The sequence below is a fragment of the Zootoca vivipara genome, chromosome 8, assembly GCF_963506605.1.
Source record: "Zootoca vivipara chromosome 8, rZooViv1.1, whole genome shotgun sequence".
NCBI lineage: Eukaryota > Metazoa > Chordata > Lepidosauria > Squamata > Lacertidae > Zootoca > Zootoca vivipara.
Genome location: NC_083283.1, coordinates 53,475,743 through 53,501,471, shown reverse-complemented (window position 1 = coordinate 53,501,471; position 25,729 = coordinate 53,475,743). Strand labels below are relative to the sequence as shown.

The following is a 25,729-nucleotide window of genomic DNA, read 5'->3' as shown; positions in this document are numbered from 1 at the left end:
CATCCTAGAGTCCTCCGGCCTCCTTCCCAAAGCCTAGTTAGTGCTTTCCCAACTTTGGGAAGAAGGTGGGAAGGTTCTAGGACTCTGCCAGAGCCTCACACCTCCTTCGCAAAGCCCAGCATGTCACTTATACAGCTTTGGGAAGGTTAGAGGGCCTCATATTTTGGCTTCCTGCTCTCCTTGCGCAACAAAGCAGCGTGTGGCCTGCAGGTTCCATGTTGAAGTACCCTTGTGGCCCACTTAGCATGAAAAGTTGGGCTGGCCTGATTTAGTCCATCATCTTGTTCTCAAAGTGTACAACCTGTGGGAAGTCTGCAAACAGGAACTGAAGAGGATTTGAGTGCAACAGCACTTTGCCCACCTACAATTCCCTGCAATTCAGAGGCATACTGCACTGCACTTCAGATGATTTTCATATGCGAGGGATTTTTAAATAGACCAGCCAGGAAAGATTTCTGTTTGTCATGGTTAGCTGGTCAATTTCTTCTCTTACAAAATCATTTGGAAATTCATTTTATTATGTGATGTGACTCAGTTTCCCTATAATATATGTTAAAATATAATAAGGTTATGAAGTCACATCATGCTTATGTATCCCCCCCCCCGCAATTAACTATATTCAAAGTGGGTTCACATCAGTATTACATTACAGTTAATGAATTCCATTAAAAAAACTGACAAAATCACAGTTCAAATAACCTAAATAATCAATTACAACAATGCTCAATTTCGAAGGCCGAAAGACTTTCCATTCATTTAGAAGAGCAAATGCTTCATTTATGACTGAAATTAAAAACAATGATGTATAGACATATGAAAAACCACCTTTATACAGCATATGCTACTTCTCGATAATGATTCTTCTGAATCTTTGTGTTAGTGTTTGATATGCTTGCAAACATCTAGACAGAAATGTGTGAGTGTGTGTGCGTTTTGGTACTTTCAATTACATGGGCATTTCTTCCTGGTGGATCTTGTCATGTCTTCCTGTGCTGTAACATCATCTTAGTGTGCTATCTGTGACAAGCATGCAGGCTGTTTGTTGATTAGATAACTAGCTGTCTCTAGATTTTCTTCTGCTTCAAGAAAAAAAGAGTATATTTCTTGCTCAAGTAAGACTTCTGATAGCCAGGCTAGACTGTTCTGACAGTTTGTGTGATTATGATTTATCATTTTAAGGCCTGCAATACAACCAACTGAGCACCTTCCTTCTCTCCTGTTGTTTGGCCTTGGACATTTCATCATTGCTGAAGTGTTTCCATCCCTTGAGAGACAGAGAAGAATTTCTAAGAAGATATGCTGTGGAACTGTGAAAAATGTGTACTTTGGCCCTCCTAAGTAAATGCATATTGTACATCTGTTTCTGTAATACCCCTTATTCTGTGCATGGTAGAAAATAAACAGAACATGAGTAATTTGAAGCCAAGCTTAAGTAGCTCTGATCCTGCAAAGCTTGTCCCCTGCTGTAGCATATCTTTCACAGGAGAGTGGTAAGAAGGGTGTGGTTTGTGTGAACCACATCAGATTGGCAAATGTGATGGTCAGCAAACTCCAGAAGTGGGAAGGGAAAATGTTTATAAACAATGGTATCTTGCATCAGGGTAGCATATGAAGAGGGTAGCATCCAATCAGCTGGGACCACAAAATAATAATTTGGTACGTGAGAGCTGGGCCATAAAGAAGGCTGATCGCTGAAGAATTGATGTTTTTGAATTATGGTGTTGGAGGAGACTCTTGAGAGTCCCATGGACTGCAAGAAGATCAAACCTCTCCATTCTTAAGGAGATCAGCCCCGAGTGCTCACTGGAAGGACAGATCCTGAAGCTGAGGCTCCAATACTTTGGCCACCTCTTGAGAAGAGAAGACTCCCTGGAAAAGACCCTGATGTTGGGAAAGATTGAGGGCACAAGGAGAAGGGGACAACAGAGGACGAGATGGTTGGACAGTGTTCTCGAAGCCACCAACATGCGTCTGACCAAACTGCGGGAGGCAGTGGAAGACAGGAGTGACTGCCGTGCTCTGGTCCATGAGGTCACGAAGAGTCGGACACGACTAAACGACTAAACAACAACAACAACAACAACAACAACAACAACAACAAATGCAAAACAGAATTTATCTGAACACAAAGAAAAACCATAACTTTTTTCAATTAATGGAAACAAGCCCTGTTAAATTAAGCAAATTTAAATCATCCTATATAAAATATAGATTTTGTAAGGCAGAAATACAAGTAAGTTTCAAATAAATTCATATAAGAAGGAACACAGGATCCTGAACACGCGTGTTTCTCTTGCAACATGCATTTTAGGGTAGTGTTTTCAGGGTGTTCTTCATACACTGACTCTCCTCTGCAATGCTGTTGTTACTCATAGAATCATAGAGTTGGAAGAGACCATAAGGGCCATCCAGTCCAACCCCCTGCCAAGCAGGAAACACCATCAAAGCATTCCTGACAGATGGCTGTCAAGCCTCTGCTTAAAGACCTCCAAAGAAGGAGACTCCACCACACTCCTTGGCAGCAAATTCCACTGCCGAACAGCTCTTACTGTCAGGAAGTTCTTCCTAATGTTTAGGTGGAATTTTCTTTCTTGTAGTTTGAATCCATTGCTCCGTGTCCGCTTCTCTGGAGCAGCAGAAAACAACCTTTCTCCCTCCTCTATATGACATCCTTTTATATATTTGAACATGGTTATCATATCACCCCTTAACCTTCTCTTCTCCAGGCTAAACATACCCAGCTCCCTAAGCCGTTCCTCATAAGGCATCGTTTCCAGGCCTTTGACCATTTTGGTTGCCCTCTTCTGGACACGTTCCAGCTTGTCAGTATCCTTCTTGAACTGTGGTGCCCAGAACTGGACACAGTACTCCAGGTGAGGTCTGACCAGAGCAGAATACAGTGGTACTATTACTTCCCTTGATCTAGATGCTATACTCCTATTGATGCAGCCCAGAATTGCATTGGCTTTTTTAGCTGCTGCATCACACTGCTGACTCATGTCAAGTTTGTGGTCTACCAAGACTCCTAGATCCTTTTCACATGTACTGCTCTCAAGCCAGGTGTCTCCCATCCTGTATTTGTGCCTTTCATTTTTTTTGCCCAAGTGTAGTACTTTACATTTCTCCTTGTTAAAATTCATCTTGTTTGCTTTGGCCCAGTTGTCTAATCTGTTAAGGTCATTCTGAAGTGTGATCCTGTCCTCTGGGGTGTTAGCCACCCCTCCCAATTTGGTGTCATCTGCAAACTTGCTCAGGATGCCCTCAAGCCCATCATCCAAGTCATTGATAAAGATGTTGAACAAGACTGGGCCCAAGACAGAACCCTGTGGCACCCCACTAGTCACTACTCTCCAGGATGAGGAGGAGCCATTGATGAGCACCCTTTGGGTTCGGTCAGTAAGCCAGTTACAAATCCACTGAATGGTAGCATTGTCTAGCCCACATTTTACCAGATTCTTTACAAGAATATCATGGGGCACCTTGTCAAAGGCCTTGCTGAAATCAAGATAGGCTACATCCACAGCGTTCCCTTCATCTACCAGGCTTGTAATTCTGTCAAAAAATGAGATCAGATTAGTCTGACATGACTTATTTTTCAGGAACCCATGCTGACTTTTAGTGATCACAGAGTTTCTTTCTAGGTGCTCATAGACTGTTTGCTTAATGATCTGCTCTAGAATCTTTCCTGGTATTGATGTCAGGCTGACTGGGCGGTAATTGTTTGGGTCCTCTCTTTTCCCCTTTTTGAAAATAGGGACAACATTTGCCCTCCTCCAGTCTGCTGGAACTTCACCTGTTCTCCAGGAATTTTCAAAGATTATTGCCAGTGGTTCTGAAATCACCTCTGCCAGTTCTTTTAATACTCTTGGATGTAGTTCATCTGGCCCTGGAGACTTGAATACATCTAAACTAGCCAAGTATTCTTGTACTACCTCCTTACTTATTCTGGGCTGTGTTTCCCCTGCTGAATCATCTGCTCCATATTCTTCAGGTCGGGCGTTTTTTTCTTTCTTGGAGAAGACTGAGGCAAAGAAGGCATTCCCCGAGGTGAGATCCAATGAACTAGCCCAGCCAGCAAAAGGGCGCATGTGTCAAGGGGAACATCTTGTGCATTATCTTAGCAAGTCACTGTTTGGGAGGATGGTTTTGTCAAGGCAATATGTAGATCTGCCCATAAATACCTTGCTCAAAGATGTTAAGCAGTGCTATGCATGCTTACTCAGAAGTAAGTTCTGTTGAGTTCAATAAAACTTATTTATTATAGTATTTATTAATATATAGGTAAAGCTTCCATGAACTAAAAAAAGTCCCCAGGAACTTATATTGACAATAGATAAATATCAATAAAGCAATTAATCTTTAAGTGGAGTTTGGTCACAAGCTCATGTGCACCCTGAAAATCATAGATGTTCTGGTTTCTAAATCAAAAGTACAGCCTGATCCTATTTATATAAACCTGAAAGTAAGCAACATTGAGAATTTACAGAAAGTGTATGTCAGATTGAATTCTAAGGCCTGTTAATAGTGTTTTGATTGATATGAGTTACAATCACACTAATAACAAAAAAGAGAAAGTTTTCAGGGACCTGAAAGGCAATCTTAAAAGGAACCTGTCTCATAGTTTTGTGATAATTAAAACATTTTGTTGTGATTTTTGTCTTATCTGTTGAAACAGGAATAGCAATGCGTTAATTCAGATTGATTTATTCTTGAAATTATTTGCTCTTCTGACCCAATATCGCTCTTTTGGAACAGCTGATTTTGAAATAGCAGCTTCCAAGTCTGGTGCAGCCTGTTCAGTTGAAGGGCATGGATTTAAACTGAATTTGGAAAGCCTAAGATTGGCTAATATACTTGTACATACTTCAGCTTAACTGTGCTGGAATGAGAGTGTTAGAAGTCTAGTTTTTGTTCGTATTTCAGCTGAATTGACTCAAAAATAGATGTCTTTTGCACACATGAGAATGTTTGGTTTGGCTGTGCTAGTGTTCCAGCCATGAGTTGGCATCTGACTAAGGAGGCAATCCTACAGCAAGACCCATTGGGATGAGCTGCTTAGGATGCAGTGGATCTCTAGCTCAGCTGACTGATTCATGGCTCAGCTGGCGTTATGTCCCCATCCCCGTCTTAGCTTACCAGTGTAATTTGCTCATCCTGGTTCAAAGCTGGCTGAGCAAGGCTGGCGTAGATCCCCAAAATGGAATGTACTGTAGTGGGATAGAAAGGGAGGACTTCAACTGGATCCCAGCCAGTTCAGCTCAGTCATGTAACCTGGCGACCTGGCATAGACCACTATTTTAAAGGTTTGTCCCCACCCAGCAGCCAGGATTAGGCAGACCAGCAGCAGGAGTCTTGCTATTGAACAGGGTTTGGATCTGGTCTACTCTTAACTGATACTAGTTTACTTTACATCACCTTCTTGTGCATATGATTGTTCCTTAATCTACTATTTTTCTGCCTCCTTAGCATGCGGAATTGGTGGTTTTGTTGGAATAAATGCCCAGTTCACCCCCTTTTTGCACTCACTTGCACCCTCATCTGTATGTCATACTTTGGAGTGGATACGATTTGCTGTTCATCAATCCCTTCCACCCTTCCTTCATTCTCAGGTTAACGTTCACTACCTCAATCCTCAACGTTGAAGTAAAGGAGAAAAGGAACAGAACAGTCTGTCCTTGGCAGTTTAAAGGACTTCATATTCCTGCAGGAAAATAATTATTATAATTGATTCTCTAGTAACTTTTTGGATGGGATTTTATCGATATCTAGCCTGGTCCACAAACAAAATTAAACTGGATATTTGAATTAGTTGAATTCGTTCCACTATAGCCTGTGGAATCAGCTTAAATCCAAACACGCCAGCTTAATTGATTTGTGGAAGGAGCTAACAGTGTAACTGGAAATTGGGAAATTTGCTTTTAGTGAAATCAGTAGGAACTTAAAACTTTTACATACTACAACAACCACTGCTCTTCCTCGCCCCTTTCTTTCCCAGTAGAATTGGGATTGATTTGCTTTGTTGCAGTTCTTTGTTGGACAATGCAACTAATAGATAATGTATCTGAACTATGGGGAAGGGCTGTAGTTCAATGGCAGAGCATCTTCCTTGTATGTAAAAGGTCCCAGGTTCAATCTCCAGAATCGCCAGGTAGGGCTGGAAAAAACTTGCCTAAAACTCTGAAGAGCCACTGCCACTCAGTACAGTATAAACAATGCAGAGCTAGATGGACCACTGGTCTGATTTGGTATAAATGGTAGCTGCTTCCTATGTTTTTAGACACGTGCTAGGGCAGGGGTGGCCAAACCCTGATCTGGCACGCCAAGCATTCTGTCCCGCTAAGATACCATGTTTTGTTGGTGGTAGCAAAGAAACAAACCAAACACACACATAAATAAATAAAAATGGGGCATGGAAGTGGAACCCAGTGCCCTGATCCATCTGCTGAATTTCAGTTTCTTTCAGTTTCGTATTTTTCAAATACCGGTAAGTTCAGTTCTCAACATTTCTACTTCAGTTTTGCATTTAAAAATAATAATTAAAAAACCCTTATTAAGCACATTTTTGCAAAGCAATGTCCCTTAATACCCCCCCCCCCCCGATACAGGATGTGCATTTTTATGCTCCACCGCAGAACAGGGTTTGGGTTTTCTTTACAACAGCTTAACTTACACCAGCATGCTTTCCTAGTTGAAATATGTGTTCCTCCTCTTACTGCTGTTTTCTTTGTTGGGTGATATACAGGTAGCATTTTCCTTGATGCGTGATACACAGATCACATTTTTCTACAAGGAAAATAGTGAGGAAGGGAAAAGGTTTAAATTCCACACCTCTGTTGCTCTAGTAGTCCTGACCTTAATCTTTTCTGCCCACAGTTGCCATTCTTTAAAACTATGGGAGAGCCAAGCTCAGCTGTCCCTACGGGCTCTGAACCAGCCGTTGATGCTGCTAAGTACTGTTGAATGTAGGTCAGAAACAGCTACTTCTAACTAAGATGGCTGTACTTTAAATGTGTAACCTACCGCTCCCATTGCATCAAAAGCTTCATGGCTTGATACTTTTTTAAAATTGCATGTTAGCATTGCTAAGCAGCCATTCACAAATGTTTCCTCTTTTTTCTGTACAGTTTTTATTTGATACCTATGTGTCCCCTCCCGCATTTTGAAGTGTAAAGTATCAGGTCTGATTTTCAACCCAGAGGAAATAGTATAGTGCAACCGTACCCTACAAAACTGCAACCAAAAAGTTGGTTCTGATTCCTTATTAGTAAACTTCATATTATCTTCTCTTTTCTTAAGAACTGGAGGAGGGGATTATTATTTCTTGTATGAAATAATGAAACTAGCTGTTGCAAGAAAGACTAAGCTGTTGCCACTACATGTTTCATGTATCTTTCTGCCTTGTAAAGTAGAATACAAAAACAACAACAATAAAAAGTAAAATAAAAATCAAGTCCCACTCTGTGAGTCAGTCTGTGAATGCTGGAGTAAACTGTAAGGGGAATTAGAAGGTTCCCTTACTGGAGGTAAATAACAAGATAAAGAATTCAATGATGTTTATTGATTGCACGTACAAAGTAGAACTCACTATAAAGAAGTCTCTACAATAGAATTAAACACAGTACAAACATAGATACAGTAGAGTAAAATCATCAAACCCTCCCTTCATTATGTTAGTTTATTCAGCCATAAAGCATCATTTAAATGACACTAACCAATTAGCAATTTACACCTTTTGACATGTGCAATTAGTCCCTTTTGTTGCTACCATATTTTACAACAGCAGCTATGCAAGAGTGCTTAATCTGCATTTCTCTTTGAAGCATCTACAACATGATTTGTTGCATTTTCCAAGTCTCCTGAAGTCTCCGAATGTTTCCTTATCTGTAACATTAGCCTGCTTACTTACTTCCAATAACGGCAATCATGACTTTGCCCTCTTTCCACCTAGCAGTTTCTCTTCAAGACAACTTAAATAAATGATTTAACTACGGTATTTTGGTCCCTACAGCAGTATGGCGGGAGTGCATCACATCAATATTAGTAAATTGCAGCACTATGTTTCCTATTGGACTGGTTCACGAGGCACAGGAAGCCAAATGATGGCTTCCAAAGGCTTTGAAAAGGTGAAGGCTCCTGGAAAGGATATCACAGATTTTTTTTTTTTTAAAAATAAAATACTATGCCATACTGAGCTAAGCCAAAGTCTGGCTTAGCGTGTCCTCTGAGCTGAGACTTTTGGTTACTGTGAGTAGGCTAGAGTTTATGGTTAGTGAGAAGGGAGTTTAAGCACGGGTCCCAGTTCAGAATATAAGCTAAGCCAAAAACCACCAGAGATCTAACAAACTACGGTTCCCAGAATTCTTCTTTTTTGCTAGGGGGTAGAGGAGAGAGAAGGTGCTTTAAATGTGTACACAGCGTAATTGCTTATGGTTACAGTGTATGAAGGCCGGACACTGCATGCTCATTTAAAGTCCATTTATTTGGATGGGTATGCTATGAGTCTTATAGAATCATAGAATTGTAGAGTTGCGAGGAGCTCAAGGGTCATCTAATCCAACCCCCTGCAAAGCTCCAAGAAAAGAGAGTCCACCACCACCCAAGGGAGTTTGATAGGTGGCCATTCAACTTCTGATTAATGTCTGCTAAGCTAACAAATAAGACTCTATCACCTTCCATGACAGCCTTTTCCACTGATGAAGATCTCCTACAATCAGCAAGTTCTTCCTAATGTTTAGTCTACATCCCTTTTCTTGTTAGTTGAACCTATTGGTTTGGGTTTCACTCTCAGAAGCAACAAAAGACAAATTACTTCCATCATCTATGTGACAGCTCTTCAAACATGTTAAGATAGCTGCCACATCACCTCTAAGCATCTCTTCTCCGGAATAAACATATGCAAGCACATCAACCATTTCCCACCGGGCTTTGTCTCCAAGCTCCTCACCATCTTTTTCACTTTCCTCTGAAAACACTTCAGGTTTTTTTGAATGGGTGAGATGCACTCATGAACTCATAATGTATCTATGACTGCTAGTCAGGACAGCTGTGTGCCTCTTAATACTAGCTCTGAGGAACAACAGTGGGAGAGAGTTATTGGGTTGGTATGATTTTGCTGGGATAAAATTGTGACATGTATGTGGTTGCCTTAGGTCAGTTGAACATGACACTTCTGCATGCAACTGAGCAGTAGTTTGATTTCAAAGGGCGTCCGAGGGGGTAATTTAACTAGACTGGCTTTAATGTGATCTTAGGTACTTGTGGTAGGTATTTTTGGCTGTAAATAAAAACCCTGCACTGTTAGAAAACGATCAAAAGGGGAGCCAGTGGTAGAAATTTCTGCCACAGCATTTTAAAGCACTATTCAACAATCATGACAAACCACATGTGATTGTTTCTGTTTGTGTGGTTTTTTTAGTGTTTTTTTTGGGGGGGGAATGCTGTGGATGCGGGACTGTGAAGCTTTTTAATGGTAGCATTGGGAGTGGGTAATAATTGGCCCTTAAAATCCCCCCAGTTCCAGGACTCAGGCAAGTTAATTCAATACAATACAGTCACTCTATATTAATGCAGGAACTAAGAAAATATTTATTTAACGGGGGAAGTTTAAATCTCTCTTGGGTAAGAAGAAGCTCCGTCATAAAAATGAGCATTATGTATTGCATTTTGTTCTTCTTATTAAATACCATATTGAAAATGAATGATTGTTTAATTTAAAAAATGGCAGAATCTTCTGTTAAATGTTATGTGGGTGGGCAGTAGACCCAGACTTACATCAGAAATGTTCTATCAGCAAAATAAAATAAGATGGCTTGGCATTGTGAAGGATACCGACACCACACTCCAGCGATAACCCAGTGGAGTAGCTCATTGGCAATGTGTAACCTGTCCTACTTCTCTGTCCTCCCCACTGCCTGCTGCACCTAGGCCAAGGGGTGTGGAAGTCCCATTGACCCACAGTGGTCTACTTGGGAGTAGGGGAGACTGCCTGCCAAATTCTAAGTGTACTACCTGGCTGCTTCTGTCCCTCAGCCCTCCTGATCTCCCAGGCAATTTATACCATCAGTGTAGACAAGTTAAGCAGTCTGGGATCAGGGAGAACCAAACCACCCTTGAGTGTGCCCAGAAATATAACTAAGCAATTAATTTAAGGGGGAGTATAAAAAGAGGAGGAGGGAGAGAAGATAGAGAAGCAGCGGCTATGTACACACATGCAGAAGCAGAAGCAAAACAAAACACCAAACCAGAATATTGGTCTGATTATATATTAGGCATAATATAGCAAAACACATTCTTATGGTCACCTCTGATGATGGTAGGTGGATAAGGGACAAAAGAACACAGGGACCTTATTGATACTTATGGTCCTGTGTGCCCAGGAGGCCTTGAGGGACAGGTTGCTAGGCTGAGCCAATCACAAGGCAGGCACCTATTTCAGGAAACTGAACTTAACATCTTTGGAAAACAGGGAGATGGGGTTGTTATTGTTCACTATTGTCAAAGTTGTCCAACTGTTCCAAACTTAAAAATGGAAAGTGTAATGCTGGTGGTCAATAAAAGAGGTTTAAAGACTGTCTCAAAGCATTTTTTTTTTAAAAAATGTAGTATAAACACCAACAGCTGGGAAAGACTTGCCGGCGAGTGCTCCAATTGGAGAACAGCCTTTGAAGACACTCAAACTCAGGACACAAGGGAGAAATGTGCTAAGAGGAAGGCACAAGGCATGCTTGGCAAATCCAAACTGTGATCAACTCCCACCTGGAAACCAATGCCCCCACTGTGGAAGGAGGTGTGGATCCAGAATTGGCCCCCACAGTTGTCAGGGATGAGCCAGTGTTTTCAAGTTCCCCAGAGGGAGGGGGAACCTGGGGTATGGTGTGTACGCAGCCAGTAAATCTTCTTGCATACCAAACAGACTAAATAACAGTACTGGATTAGTCTGCAGAGTTGTATTCTCTCACCCTCTCATAATAATAATAATAATAATAATAATAATAATAATAATATTTATACCCCGTCCATCTGGCTGGGTTTTCCCAGCCACTCTGGGCGGCTTCCAACAGAAAAATAAAATACAGTAATCTATTAAACGGGACTCAACTAACCCCTGATCTGCCAGCCTTTTTAAACAACTTTTTAAAAACCACACCGCTAGCACTGCTCCCCTAAATGTCAATCATAGCTGTGATTTCACTAATCAGCCAAAAATGATGGATGGTGAGAGTAGGCTCATTTCTCACAAAATGAGTGAGCAGAATAGGTCCCTGCATATTTGGCGTCTGATATTACAAGGGGTAAAGGCTTCCTTTTTCCTTTTTAAAGGGACATTGGGAATTGGGGCCTATTAATGGTACAACTAGAATGGTTTATCTTCAGCATAGACCAAAAGCTCTAATGAAGGTGCCAGACACACCTCTGTGGGGAAGGAATTCCACAAATTAGAGGCTGCTGCAGAGATTGCCCTCTCCTGGGTCACCACCGCCCAAACTTCTGAGGGCAGTGGAACTGCCAAGTGCACCCTTGCCATTGATCTTAACACACTAAAGGGCCTATAGAGAAAGAAGTGATATTTCAGATATTTGGAGCCTATTTGGGTTCAACAGCTGGAATTGAGCCCAGAAATGAACTGGCAATCAAAACTTGATAAAGCCCAGCTAATCAATCAGTATGGCTACCCTAAGTGTACATTGTTGCTGTAGTGGCTTAGAAACACCTGTTTTAAAATACAGATTTTATATGGCTTTATACACTCGAAAGTTGGCCTCGGTGGTGTGTCCACGTCAAATGACTTATGGCCAGTACTTAACTGAATTGCACACAGCAAGTCAACCAAAAGTAATTAGCTATATTGTATGTAATTTCTTGCCTAGTTTACCAGTCTGTGCTTACAGGCATTGTTTTAAATAATGTACATAATGGATTTGTTCTTATAGGGTTTAGGCATCCTTGGTTTTAACAAATAGCCTTTTGCAATAACATCAAGTCCTGATACGACATTTTTTTAAAAAAGTGTTCTGGGCAGCTCTGGTTTGTTTCCTCAAAATAACGAACATATTTCATGAATGCCTTTGAAAATCAGGCCAAGCAGCTTCCTTGCTTCCAGACGGAAGATTTAATTAAAGCCCTGCTGGGACAAATGAGCCTTTGCTCTGACTTTGGTTGCTTTTGATGATGGGTGAACTCCTCAGGCATGTATTATGCAGCAAGTCAGATAAGTTCATCATCGTGACCACTTCTTGACATACTCAGTGGCATTATTAACTGGAAGTCATTGTTGCATATGTTAGGTCATTGTTGGCCCGTAAGTGAGGGCAGCAGACTTTTGCGATGCACCAGGATGAGAGTAGATGGCATTGTGAGCCAGTCTATAGTCGGGCCTTCATTTTTGCCTATCTTGTGCTATGCTCACTGCTAAGCAGTTCATTAGATGAAGTAAAATCCTGCTGTGGTGCTGAGGCCAAAATAGTCACATGTGCTGCAGTGGTATTTTTCCTTTACTGTGTGGTTGATGTGGAAAAGTTGACTTCTATTGCACTCAGTGATGTCTCCATGTCTATTTATATTTCACCATTGATACAGCAATGCAGATGTTCACAAACTGCATGACTACTCTGCTTAGGGTTGCCAGACTCAACAGGACTTCTGTGCCTTTAATTGCCCTGCTCTCTTTTGAGTCTGGAAACCTTAAAGAGAAACCAGCAGACCCTTTGTTTAATTTCCAAGCAGGGCAATTAAAGGTACAGAAGTCCGGTCCTCTATTGAGTCTGGCAACCCTAACTCTGCTGGTCTCTGGGGAGCTATCAGTGCTTGAAATAGTTATAATTATGCAGTGGAAACTTAGAGGGGGGGGGGAAATGCAGCTCCTATAGGCCAGGATTCCCTGGCTTCAGCCGTGATGTATTCCTGTTAATGGACTGCAGGTAGGCAAATTTGTCAGGTTATAACCCAGATTACCCTCCTGCCTTTTTTATTTTTTAACAGACCTCTAACTGGACAACCACAGTTTCCTTGCAATTGACACATTTCTTCACTCTGGTTGTTACTCTTTTCCAGTAGCTAGAACCCTGGCCCACTGCAGAGTTTAAAAACAAGGAAATAAATAAACAAAAAATAACGTTCTGACAATAGCCTTTGAATAAACTATTTTGACAAGTTTTTCCTTCCTGTAGGACAGGAGCAAGGCTTTTTTTACAGGGGGAACTTGTCAGCACTCAGTTCCAGCACCTCTCAGGTGAGAGCCATTGCCATTCTAAGAGAAAGAGGGAGAGTGTTCATGGTGCGTCCGGCACCTCTTTTTCTAGAAAAATAGCACTGGACAGGAGTATCCAACATGGTGCCCTGCAGAAGTGGTTGTATATATGTATTGCTTTGTGCTACTTATGCAGGAACTCACAGAAAACTGAGTGAATGGTAAATCAGGGTTTATTCTTAATGAGGCCTAAGAATCTGCCTGCATAGAATCTAATTCCTCCCACTAGGATACACCTCTGACTCAGATCTGGCCTCTTGGGTCATAGCTGTTTCTCTTAAAGGGGCCACATGCCAGTTGTTGTTTTTTTAAGTGAATAATGCCTATATTACATAATGCAACTCTTATCATCCTTAATCATTGGATTTTCTGGCTTAGGCTGATGAGAGTTGTCATCCAATAATAGCTGGAGGGGAACAAGTTGGCTACCCCCACCATGGGAGCATATCATATTTCCTGCGAAAATGTGAAAAGAGCAGCAGATTAATCCCCTGAAAATAGCAGCATCAGCCAATTTTTATGTGCACTTGTTTTAGTGAAAACCCCAGATACCAAAATTAATCAGTTCCTCTCTTATTAATGTTCCCAGTAATATTGAAATCCCAAATATGGAAAGAAATTCAGCAGAGGAGGATTTCATAAGTAGCTCTACTGTTAAAGGCATGGAAAATAGATGATCTGATCTTACACATAGCCACATGCTCAGTCAATGGGATATAGTAGTGTTCCCACTAGTGGCAGTATTGGCCTAGTTCTCACTTTTAGCACAGGATGGTTCTCCTATTAGCACTTGAAAAGTGCACTTTGGTGTTGCACCACCTATCTTTAAGGAAGATGTGTGGAATGTCCCCTTTACTCTAGTAGCAGGCTCCATAAATTTGTGTATTTGCTAGGATGACATGTCAGATCATCCTACGTGGACACTGAGATATCAGTCGGAGGCCCTAGTAATGTATCTACTTCCCAGGTCTGTGAGGTAGGTGACCACAAGACCTTTGGAATTCCCTCCCAGCACATTGACAGTGAACAGCTGCACTTCAGATTTTGGGAAGGCTTTAAATATTCATTTGTTTCAATTGACCTTTTCTGGCTAGATCTACACAGCTATAAAAAACCGCTCTGAATACACTCTGCAAAAAACCATTGTAAAGCTCACAATTGAAAATATAATTGAGTTGCTATTTCAGCTCTACAGCATTCATAACACTGTAGTTTGACTAATGTAGCTGAGTCCCCTGACTAATTTTTGTTATGCTTGCTGAATAGAGGCGGGAATACTATAATTGTAGTTTTTATGAATTCTGGTTTTAGTAATGCTGGATTGTAGTTTTTATTGTTGTAAGCCACTTTGTGTGTTTCCCCTACAAAAGCAGCATATAAATATTTTTTAAAACTTTTTTTAAAAATATTGTATGATCTTTCCAATAAATGTGTTTGGAAAATTGCAGACGTTACCAGGTTTTTATTTTGTTTCCTTATTGTGGAATTGCACTATAGTGATAAGAATTAGGCTTTAGCTGCTGCACAGAGAACTATGTCAGTTTATTGGTCCATCTAGCTCAGTATCAAGTGTAATCCTGAGTTGCAGGTGCACAGACAACATGGCTGGGAGGTCAGTGAGGTCAGAAGGATATGAAATGCAGAAAAGTACAGATACTATTAACAGAGGCCCCTGACCATCAGGTCCAGTCGTGTCTGACTCTGCGGTTGCGGTGCTCATCTCGCTCTATAGGCCGAGGGAGCCGGCGTTTGTCCGCAGACAGCGTGGCCAGCATGACAAATCTGCTTCTGGCGAACCAGAGCAGTGCACGGAAACGCCGTTTACTTTCCCGCCGGAGCGGTCCCTGTTTATCTACTTGCACTTTGATGTGCTTTCGAACTGCTAGGTGGGCAGGAGCTGGGACCGAGCAATGGGAGCTCACCCCATTGCAGGGATTCGAAGATTCGAACCGCCAACCCTCTGATCAGCAAGCCCTAGACTCTGTGGTTTAACCCACAGCGCCACCTGGGTCCAACTAGTATATAGCTTGCATGAAATTAAATAAATAAATAAAGTCAGTGTCTTTTAACCTAACCTACACCGCAAGGTTGTTGTGAGGACAGAAGTGGCATGGCCTTATGTGTGCTACACTGAGATGCTTGGAGGAAGAATAAGCATAAAAATGCAATAAACAGATTGTACTGTATGTTCTTACTTACCAGTAAATAGATTCCAGTATCTAATTTCTATAATTGCTCATGTGCATTTTCTTTATCTGCACATTTTAAAACATTATTTCTAAGGCTGAGATACTGCAGTGTAATTCAGACGGGTGACAAACAATGTAAAGTTAATAAACTCATTGAACCAATTAAAAAGTATTAATCATCAATTTTAGTAGGCTGAATCCCAATAGATTTCTGTCAAGTTTTCTAGGCCAGCAATTTTTTTTGTGTGATTGGGGGAAGGAGGAGAGGAATAGCTGTTTATGAAGGTGAAAAATAAGACATGCCTGCAAAGAAGAAAGGTGATGAAATGTATATTTATTTATAAATATTTCAGTTTTTTTTCCTCATGCTGTATCCTGAAACCTGGTTGCTGCTTATAACAATTTCAAAATGCAAGCATAAAATTACTTCTAAGTGGTAAAGCATCCACAGCATTCTAAAAGCATTCTGGAGGCTACCCAGGCTTTTGCAAAGGGGTGGTTTTCTGTGTCTCTGAAGCAGTCAGTCACTGATGAGAACGCCTTGCTACATAACTTGAGCACCTGCTTTCTTGACGTAATGGGCAACAGGATTATTCACTATGCACTATGCACTAAAACCTCTTAACCCCTTGCTAGCAAATCTCAGCACCAGCATCACATTATCTCATATACTGTATCGCCAGAATTCTCTAGATCTATTCCTAGCATAAACTCTTTTTCTTGAGACCAATTGGAGACCCAGCAGGCATCAATTAAACATTTGATCCCTATCAGAAGCCAATCAAATGGTTAGAGCTTTGTGGTCTCAAAAGACTTTTACATATCAGTGCTGCCCATGTTCCAAGCGCTTCCTGTGGATGCATAAGTTCCAAGAAATCACACACTTGTGTACTACAGAATTGGCGATCCCTTATCTTGTACATTTCAGTCCCGTGCCTGTTTTGATCATTGCATTCATCCTGTATCAAGATTAAACACCTACTATTTGTAACCTGTTCTCTGAATATAAACGAAGGCTGAAAGTAAGTTTTGCAACTCTTGTAACTGATATGGTTGTCATTTAAACAAAGCGTTGTCTACAAAGTGGGTAAAATTCTGAAGGAACCTTTCTTGTCCCTGAAGCATATTTGTATTGTTGGTATTAATATATATTTAAATGCCTAATCTGTTAATAGTGAAAGTGGCCTTTAATGCTAAGTCTTCTTTTAGCTAGTGTTATTTTCATGGGAGGGAAAACTTATTACCACAGCAAGTTGTTCATATAAGGGGGGGGGGTCAAATTCAGCTTGTTTGAGCAATTTATTGTGCTACATTATCCTTCAGTGGGTGACTTTGCTCTTTAAAAGCAAGTCACATTCTTGAATGCACATTAGTAGCTCTTTTCTACAGGGGGCCCCCTAAATAAAGACTAAGCTAGTTTGCAACTGAATTTTTTGAAGAAGAAAAATTAATTGTTTCTTCCTTAATTTTATTTTAAGATCCGGATTTCAAGGACCTTGGGGTTTTGAAACCATTGCCAGGTTGGTATGTTCAGTGTTTCATAACACTTGGAAGTTTTCAAATTTTACTTGAGATATCTATATATCTTCTTTCCCCTCCACCTTCTTTATTGGGTTTGATTTTGTTGTTGTTATTGTTATTACTCAGTTTGTGAGTTTGAGATGGGAGGATCTGAAGGAATTGTGGAATCTGTGCAAATTGGGAAAGAAGGGAAAGCTTCGGACACTGAGGCAGTTGATTGTAAATGGTACATCCGAGCACCACCAAGATCCAAGGTCAGTCCTGTTCCATTCTCTGATTTGGGGACTTAACTTAAAGACGTGGTTTTACTAATATAGCATTTATTACTTTGAACAGACAGGCTTTGCTTAATATGGCTTGCACTATTGAACCTGTAAACTGTTATTTTCCTTTACAAGACGGAAAAGCAATTTGTCATCACACAGAATAATAACCGTCATGTGTTCTAAATCATGATTTGGGCTCTATAATAAATCGGTCATTTTGAGCTATAGGGATGTTTTAGATTTAGGTGGGTCCTTCTAGTCTGTTCACAACACAGCAAATGCACTTTTCCCTTTCCCTCCCCCCTCCCCCCAATTTCTTGCAAGGAATTCATTCTTCTACACCTCATTTTTTTCTAGCACTTAAAGAGTAACATTTTATCACTGGGACAAAGATGGCTTAATATTAGAACATAATAAGAGCCTCCTGGATCAAACTCATGGTCCATGTAGTCCTGTTCTCACAGTGCCAACTAGATGCCCGTGGGAAACCTGCAAGGAGGACCTGACCACAAGGGCATTTTCCTCTCCTGCAGTTTCCAGGAGCTGATATTCAGCAGGATAGTGCCTCTGACTGTGGAAGCAGAACATAATCAATGGCTACTAGCCTTGATGGCTATCATTTCTGTAACACTAGAAAATATTCAAAACACTTCACAATCAGTTTCCTGTAACTCTTCTGACAGTCATGCAAGGCAGCAGATCACTTGTGTTATTTTCAAAGCAGACATGGGGAGCTGAGGATGATATACAGTGGTTTGCCCAAGATCACCTGGTGAGTTAAAGGTAGAAATGAGACTCAAACCAAGGCAGCTCAGTTAATTGTGCTTAGTATTGCTGTGCAGGCCTGGCCCATCCCTGAGGCCGGGGGGGGGGGGGGCAAGTGCCTCAGGTGACAGGATCCACAGGGGCAGCAGATCCCAATGAAGATATTTATTCCTACCGTAAAATAAAAAAATTCCTTCAGTAGCACCTTAAAGACCAACTAAGTTTTTATTTTGGTATGAGCTTTCGTGTGCATGCACACTTCTTCAGAGAAGTGTGCATGCACACGAAAGCTCATACCAAAATAAAAACTTAGTTGGTCTTTAAGGTGCTACTGAAGGAATTTTTTTATTTTACTTCGATCCAGACCAACACGGCTACCTACCTGTAACTATTCCTACCGTGTCCCTGATGTAGATCTTCACTCACTCCTTCTTCCCTAGCATGGGGAGCTGCCATTTATTTGGTGGTTCACCTCAAGTACCAATATGTCTTGGCTGGCCTTGGTGCTGTGGAATTTGTCTGTGAGTGTATTATGGTAGATACATATGTGCTTCAGAGTATCGAACTACTGTATGTTGCAGACCAGACCACGTGTACGTCATCCTTTTGTGAACTTTTATTGTTATTGTTTTACAGCCAATGTGTACAGCTGCACAACTAAATGTCCCACCAGCTTATTTTAACTATTCAAAAGATTTATATTGTCTAGCACTAAGGACATGTGTCTACCATTTAAAAAGATTGTAGTAGATACTAGTGTGCTTGCCCTTGCAACAAGTCTAGTCTCTGTATCTCACTTTGTCTGTCTCTACCACTCAGATCCATTTTGTATAATTTAACACTAAACACAAAGCCCTCTTTTAAAATACAGTGGTACCTCGGTTTATGAACACAATTGGTTCCAGAAGTCTGTTCATAAACTGAAGCGTTCATAAACTGAAGCGAACTTTCCCAATGAAAGTAATGGAAAGTGAATTAATCCATTCCAGACGGTCCGCGGAGTAAGCGTTCATAAACTGAAGCGAACTTTCCCATTGAAAGTAATGGAAAGTGGATTAATCCGTTCCAGACGGGTCCACGGAGTACTTAAACTGAAGTGTTCATAAACTGAAGCATGGGTGTAATTGGTTCCGGAAGTCTGTTCATAAACTGAAGCGTTCATAAACTGAAGCAAACTTTCCCATTGAAAGTAATGGAAAATGAATTAATCCGTTCCAGATGGGTCCGCGGCGTTCATAAACCTAAAATTCATAAACCGAGGTGTTCATAAACCAAGGTTCCACTGTACACAGTTCCACTTTTACCGTATCTCAGGCTTTTCCACTTTCAAATCTCAAATCTGGAACATATCTAGTTTGAAACAATCTAGTACTGGAACAATGGTAATAAATTTAAAAAGGTTAACAAAAAAAATCCTATGCATATCTACACAAAAGTAAATTTCATATATTTTAATAGAGCTTACTCTGAGCTAAGTGGCATAGGATTGCAGTCTCAATCAAGAGGACTTATTTTGAGTAGACTTGTATATGATTGCCCTGTAAGGCTGTAATCCTATGCATGTGTAGTTAGGAATAAGTCATGTTCTCCTTAATGGGTTTACTTTTAAGTAGACATGCATATGTCTGATAATGTGGAAGCTCAAATCAGTAACATTATTTGCTATCAGTCTTATATTTTATTGTAAGTTATAATTCTTATGTAGTCGTGTGGTGGCATACCACATAATGGAGATTAATTAGTCAGGTGTTGTGTTTTTGTTTATTTATTGTGACATATGTATACCACCACATATCACAAAGTTCTCTAGGTGGTGCAAAATAAATAGTTCTATGGTAGGCTGATTTTAAATATACTTTGGGGATTTTCATTTTGCCCGATTCTAGTTATTTTGATTGGAAATCTTCACCTGTAGATTGCAATGCAAATAGTTTTCATTGTGCTGGAAGACCTGAAACACCCACTCAGAGAGAGAGAGAGAGAGAGGAATTCAACATCGTGCTATTCCAATCAGTCCATCTGCATTACAGGTTGCCAAATGGATCAATACTCCCTCCTTTCTCACACTGTTCTGGGGCTTCTTCTCCCCCACCCAGCAAATTTAGGGGATGCAGGGGAGAGGAGAGGGGGGAAGGCATCAATGCACAAGTAGAAGTCTTTTCACAGGGCTTCTGCTGACAAGGCTGAATAGATAACCCCGCCCTGAATATCTGTAATAAAATTGAGGGACTAGTAAACAGGATGTATCAAGGCCTGGGGGCCTTCTTTTGTTTATTTATCTGGAAATAATGAAAACAGAGCTAAAGCTGTTGTTGGAGCCATGCCATAGTACCATGGGCGAAGACAGCCCCCCCCCCACATTGCTTCCCTCTTCTCTGCCTTCACATAGAAGTAAATTTTTCTTTATTTTTGTACTGAACGCTTGTTCATGCAGCCTGGCAGTCTGTACTTTATTAAATAAGCACTCGCTAGTGCATCTTCTTTAGTTAACTCCTTTGGGGTGAAGTATAGGACTTTTTTTTGTCGTCTCCACAATTGGGAGGAGATATTTCAGGGCAGAACTATACATTATTCCTCCACTGTGTGTCTTCAAAGTCCTGTGGCAGCGGCTGCTTCACAAAGGTGGCACTTTTCCACCAGGTGAGCAACAGGCAGAAGGGATCATCCAGAGTTTTTCTCTTTCAACTCTCTCCCAGCCACTTTCTTCCCGTCATGGATTCTAGACCTGTGCTCCCTACTGGTGGTGGAGAGCTGGAGAGATAAACAGAGGATGAACAAAGGGTTAAGCACATTCATCCTGCCCACTGCAACTCCAATAGAACTGTGGGCTTCTGGTTCTTTTGCAAAGGAGAAGTTGCATCTAAGCCAGGCATAGGCAAACTCAGCCCTCCAGATGTTTGTAGTCCCAAAACATCTGGAGGGCCAAGTTTGCCTGTGCCTGATCTAAGCTTTGAAGAGAGACATGTAGTTCTCCTCTCAGGCTTTTCCTTTCTTTTTTAATGCATTGCTCAGAATTATTGGTATGTATAGCTGCACTTGCTCACAAATGAAATTTTTCTTTAAAAAAAACACACACCACATAAACAAGAGGAAAAAGAGTGCATATATACAGCAAACGCATCAAGAGAATTTCAGGTGCAACAAGGGCGATCCTTGCAGACGATCCTAACAAGATAAAATTGAGCAAAACGCAAGTGAGGATTTCTGATTTGGACACATTCTCAGGATTTCATTGGTTGACACCTGATTAAAGTAACCTTGCCTATATATGCCAATACTCCCCTGAAAGGCACATTATGCCATTATGCTACTTTAATTCTTCTTAACACTTGAGTTTGATTGGTAAAGAGACTCCAGGATCTACTGGCTGGCTTTTGTGGTCTGAAGTTTGCGGATGATGAAAAGTTAATATGGGTAAATCTGATGCAGCCGCTATTTCTCCTATCACCTCATGGCAGATAGCGATGTGTATTCCATAAATGAGCCAAGGTTTTGTAATGAGAAACAACATGTTGGCCATATCTAACCAGCAGTGCAGTGCACCCTCCTGCAAACTTATTTGGGGAAGCTGGAAGAACCTCCCTTAGATGGGCAACTTCACACTGGCTCCCAGTGATCAGTAAATTAAATGATCCATATCTTTCCCCACTTGCTCATGTTAAAGGTGTGCTGAGGACTCACCTGACTCATCCATCTCATCCTGGCTGGACAACCATAGATCTGTAGATGTCATAAAGCCTCAGGGCCTGAGAATAGCTCCTTTCTCAATATCTCTTCCAACCAGGTGGCAATGAGAGTAAGCCAGGTAAACAACCCTTCACCATTAAGATGCTTCAGATACTCTGATCAGGGCAGCTTAGCTTAAAAATCCCCACCTGGACACACCAATTCTTAGAGTTTTAATTAGGGACAGGAGAGAAAATTATTTGTCCTTCCTAGAATATTATGCAAACTGAAATGCAGCTTATCCATTGAAAATCACATTTCTATGTGTTTTGTGATGCGGTACAACAACAACAACAACAACAACAACAACAACAACAACAACAACAACAACATGTATATCAGGGGAAAGTATTGATAAAAATGCAACAGGAGCAAGTCTCTCTACAGATAGTAAGTCTTCAGCATTAATCTCTGTTACTCATTTCCCATTTTTGCCCTCTCCTAGTCAAATATAGATGGCATACAGACTAGATTAGCAGACAAGACTTGCAAGCCAGAAAACATGTGTCTCTTTGGCATATGTGAATTTTACCATCTCTCTTTGGGCATTTAAACACTGGTTATTCCAATTAGACATGAGGCTATTTTTTCCCCTCAAAACTTACAACTATAAAGTTCTTTGTGGGAAGATTTATAACCATATGAGTGGATATGTTTTCCTCAGCCCAAATGTAGTTTTCTGCTTTGGATGAAAGAATGGAAAAAATTCAGTGAACTTTTCTAGGATATTGGCTGAGTCTTCTGATGGTTTCTTGACCTGCCCAATCAATCTTGTTGTCAGAACAAACCTTCAGTGACTGATGAAGAAAGAGAATTCATCAAAAGTGATTCACTATAAAGAGATTATGATCTTACTGTTACAGAAGTTATATGTTATTCACCCTTTGCAGTGATTCTTTTCTCTTGATGTGTGCAGCCAGGACTTTTTATTGTGTTCAAATTTTTTTAATAAAAAAATTAAACTCCAATTCAGCCTACATTGCTTCCCTCCCATTATTGTAATGAGAATATATCATAAATGTGACAAGACAATAATTTAAACCATAATGCGATCAGGGGCTATAAATTATATGTGCTGCAGCTGCAGGGATGTTTTATCACTTTTGTGGCATTTAGCAGTGACATACCAAAGCTCAAGCAGTACCAGCATTCAGCTCGAGAACTTTCAATTTATTTTAGCCAAAACAAGATGGAATTGACGGTTTGGAGAGAGGCTTTCAATGAAATTTCCAAGCAGAAGTATGAAAACATAATATGCGATGGTTGTTTCTTTCCCTTCTGTCACACAATTATGTTTTATAAGATAGCACTTGGAATGCCAAATACACAAATGCAGGCTTATAAAATAGGGGTGCTCTTTTTGAAGCAGAAGCACAAAATATTCGCTGTGGCAGCAACAGACGAACACAGCTTCTTCTCTGATTGTTTCAGCTTGGTTAACAGTAGGTAGTCTCAAGCGGCTGAATCCTGCCATGAATTACACAGTTCTGAATTAGGGCTTCTATCAAAAGAAAAAGCCTAGTGAGGGTGCAGATTGAGGGCATGACTTTAGGTGGAAGGGAGAGTACATTTGCACTTTAGCTTCTGGAAGTGATGTAAGAGGAAACATCATGTTTTGATATCCTGTTGCAAGAGGTTCTCTCTGTGAAATCACCACTTGGTATAATAATCAAGCGTGCCTCCAGAAGACCTGTTTATTGGGCTTTCATAATCCTGCTTTGCTTGTGCAGAGGCTGTGTGACCCATTGAAATGGAACATAAAAATATAATTTTAATAATATTAAAGCTGAGGTACTGATTGATTTAGATTATTTGCATGCCACCTTTCCTGTGAAAATTCTTCAGAATTTTAGTGTGAATTCCTCCTAATAAACAATTTTTGTTTGCAGTTTTAATTTTAAAGCAAATGATCCAAATACAATGTAGTGTAGTATGTTATTTTCACCAATATATTCTTTTTATGCACGTTCCTCCTAATTTACACATATTTTAAAGCATTGTTTAGAGTAAAAATTTTGTTAGTTGATGCTAACCCATGAATTACCCACGTGGTAGCGGTCTTTGTGATGAAGGCCATGAAAGCCAGGGAAAGATTTATGGATGATAAAGTAAAGACCCCTTCATCGACTGTTTAACTCGTTGCTTGTTTTCCTTCTCTTTCTGTTTTGTAGGATGCAGGTTTTGTTGGGATAGTATGTATTGAATTTTAACATTTTTAAATATTGTTGTGTTGATATTTGTGTACAGGCATGGTCCTCACAATAAACGGTTTAGTTGTAAAAATTGTTTAGTTGAAGACCCACATCACAAAGTTCAGATAAGTGTGAATTTTGAAGGATGGCTTTGCTTTAGTTTTCTAATAAATAATAATAATAATAATAATAATAATAATAATAATAATATATTTATACCCCACCCCTTTGGCTGGGTTCCCCCAGCCACTCTGGGCAGCTTCCAATAGAAGTATTAAAATACAATAATTATTAAACATTAAAAGCTTCCCTAAACAGGGCTGCCTTCAGATGTCCTCTAAAAGTCTGGTAGTTATTTGTCTCTTTGACATCTAGTGGGAGGGCGTTCCACAGGGCAGGTGCCACTACCGAGAAGGCCCTCTGCCTGGTTCCCTGTAACTTGGCTTCTCGTAGCAAGGGAACTGCCAGAAGGCCCTCGGCGCTGGACCTCAGTGTCTGGGCAGAACGATGGGGGTGGAGAAGCTTCAGACAGTACAAATTCGATAGATTCAGACAGTGCAAATTTGATAGATTCACCTTCAAATTTGAATAAAATCTATCACCCATTTTTAGTCCAAAGTGGGCTTATTATCGAAAACAAAAAAAAAAAACCAGTGGGAATTGTGGTGGAAGTTGAGGGGTGGGAGAGTAGTTCATACCAATAAATTCAAGTAAGACAAAAAGCAAACAAACCATAATTTTTAATCAGCAGAATAAATTAAATATTGTGAAAGAAACAATCTAAACGTAATACATGAGTACAAACGAACAATATATGAGCACCTAAAGCAACCTAGTACATGAGTACAAAATGTGTACAATTCACACATAGTTTTTCATGTGTTCTTTTGGAGAGAGAGAGACAGAGAAAAGGGAGGGAGCAGGCCTATGGTTGAGCAAAAGACAGTAAATCTGATATGATACATTGGCTAGTCTGTCCGCCCCTTCCCAGTTCCACATTTATTATTATTTTTTAAAAAATCATTATACCTGGGTGGGTGGGTGCTCGCACACATGCGCGCTTATGCACACCTAGTGGAAGATAAGCAATTGCTGTAGATTCTATGTGTTTGTCAAAAATGCATGAAAAGGACAAATGATTAAAGTGGTTAGGATTTTCTCTACTACACAAGCTTTATTAGAAAATAATCTATTTTTTAAAAGAAAATATTTTCAAATAATACTGCTTGAAATCTTGAGTCAATTGCACTTGATTAGTAATGTGTGATATGCAGAATAAATACTGCTCTATCTATTATAATGCTGTGGAGGCTAAAGAGCTTGTGGATTAAAGCAAAGTGTTCCATTTTTACAGAGCAACACAAGTAAGAGTTTGATCAGCTTATGCTGCTTTTCTAAAGCTAGCTAGATTGTTCAGGAGTAGGATTCCCTTAACACCAGTTTGTTTGCAACATAATCCTCTCTGTCATGCTTACTAGTGTTATCTCCAGCAGCCATGGGGTAAAAGCTTAGTCTAGCAACTTGAGACTAAGGTTGCAAGTCAGGAACTTTGGGTAATAAAACATACCTCATCTGTATAGCTGTGCTGTTGTCTATCTATTGGTGACTTAATTTCATACCCCCTAGGCTGAGATGAAGTACACTTTGGGAATTGTCTTTACAAAGCAAAGTTGGCCAAACATTAATAAAGATTTCAGATGAATATAGGAGGAGAAACAGGGTGTACATTGGGGGTAGTGACATGGCTATCAAATTAGGTACTAAACTGCTTTTAAAAATTACTATAAAAGAAGTTGAAGACTGATGAGCAATGTATAACTAGAC

The 25,729-nt window shown here is 40.3% G+C and overlaps 1 protein-coding gene across 1 annotated transcript in view; it reads left to right on the top strand.

Moving 5' to 3' along the window:
* Positions 1-25,729, top strand: part of NETO1 (neuropilin and tolloid like 1) — a 105,723-nt gene that overhangs the window by 45,277 nt on the left and 34,717 nt on the right. The window contains 2 exon segments of the mRNA XM_060278220.1: positions 16,914-16,955; positions 17,083-17,210. Of these exon segments, the coding sequence (XP_060134203.1) occupies positions 16,914-16,955; positions 17,083-17,210 (170 nt within the window).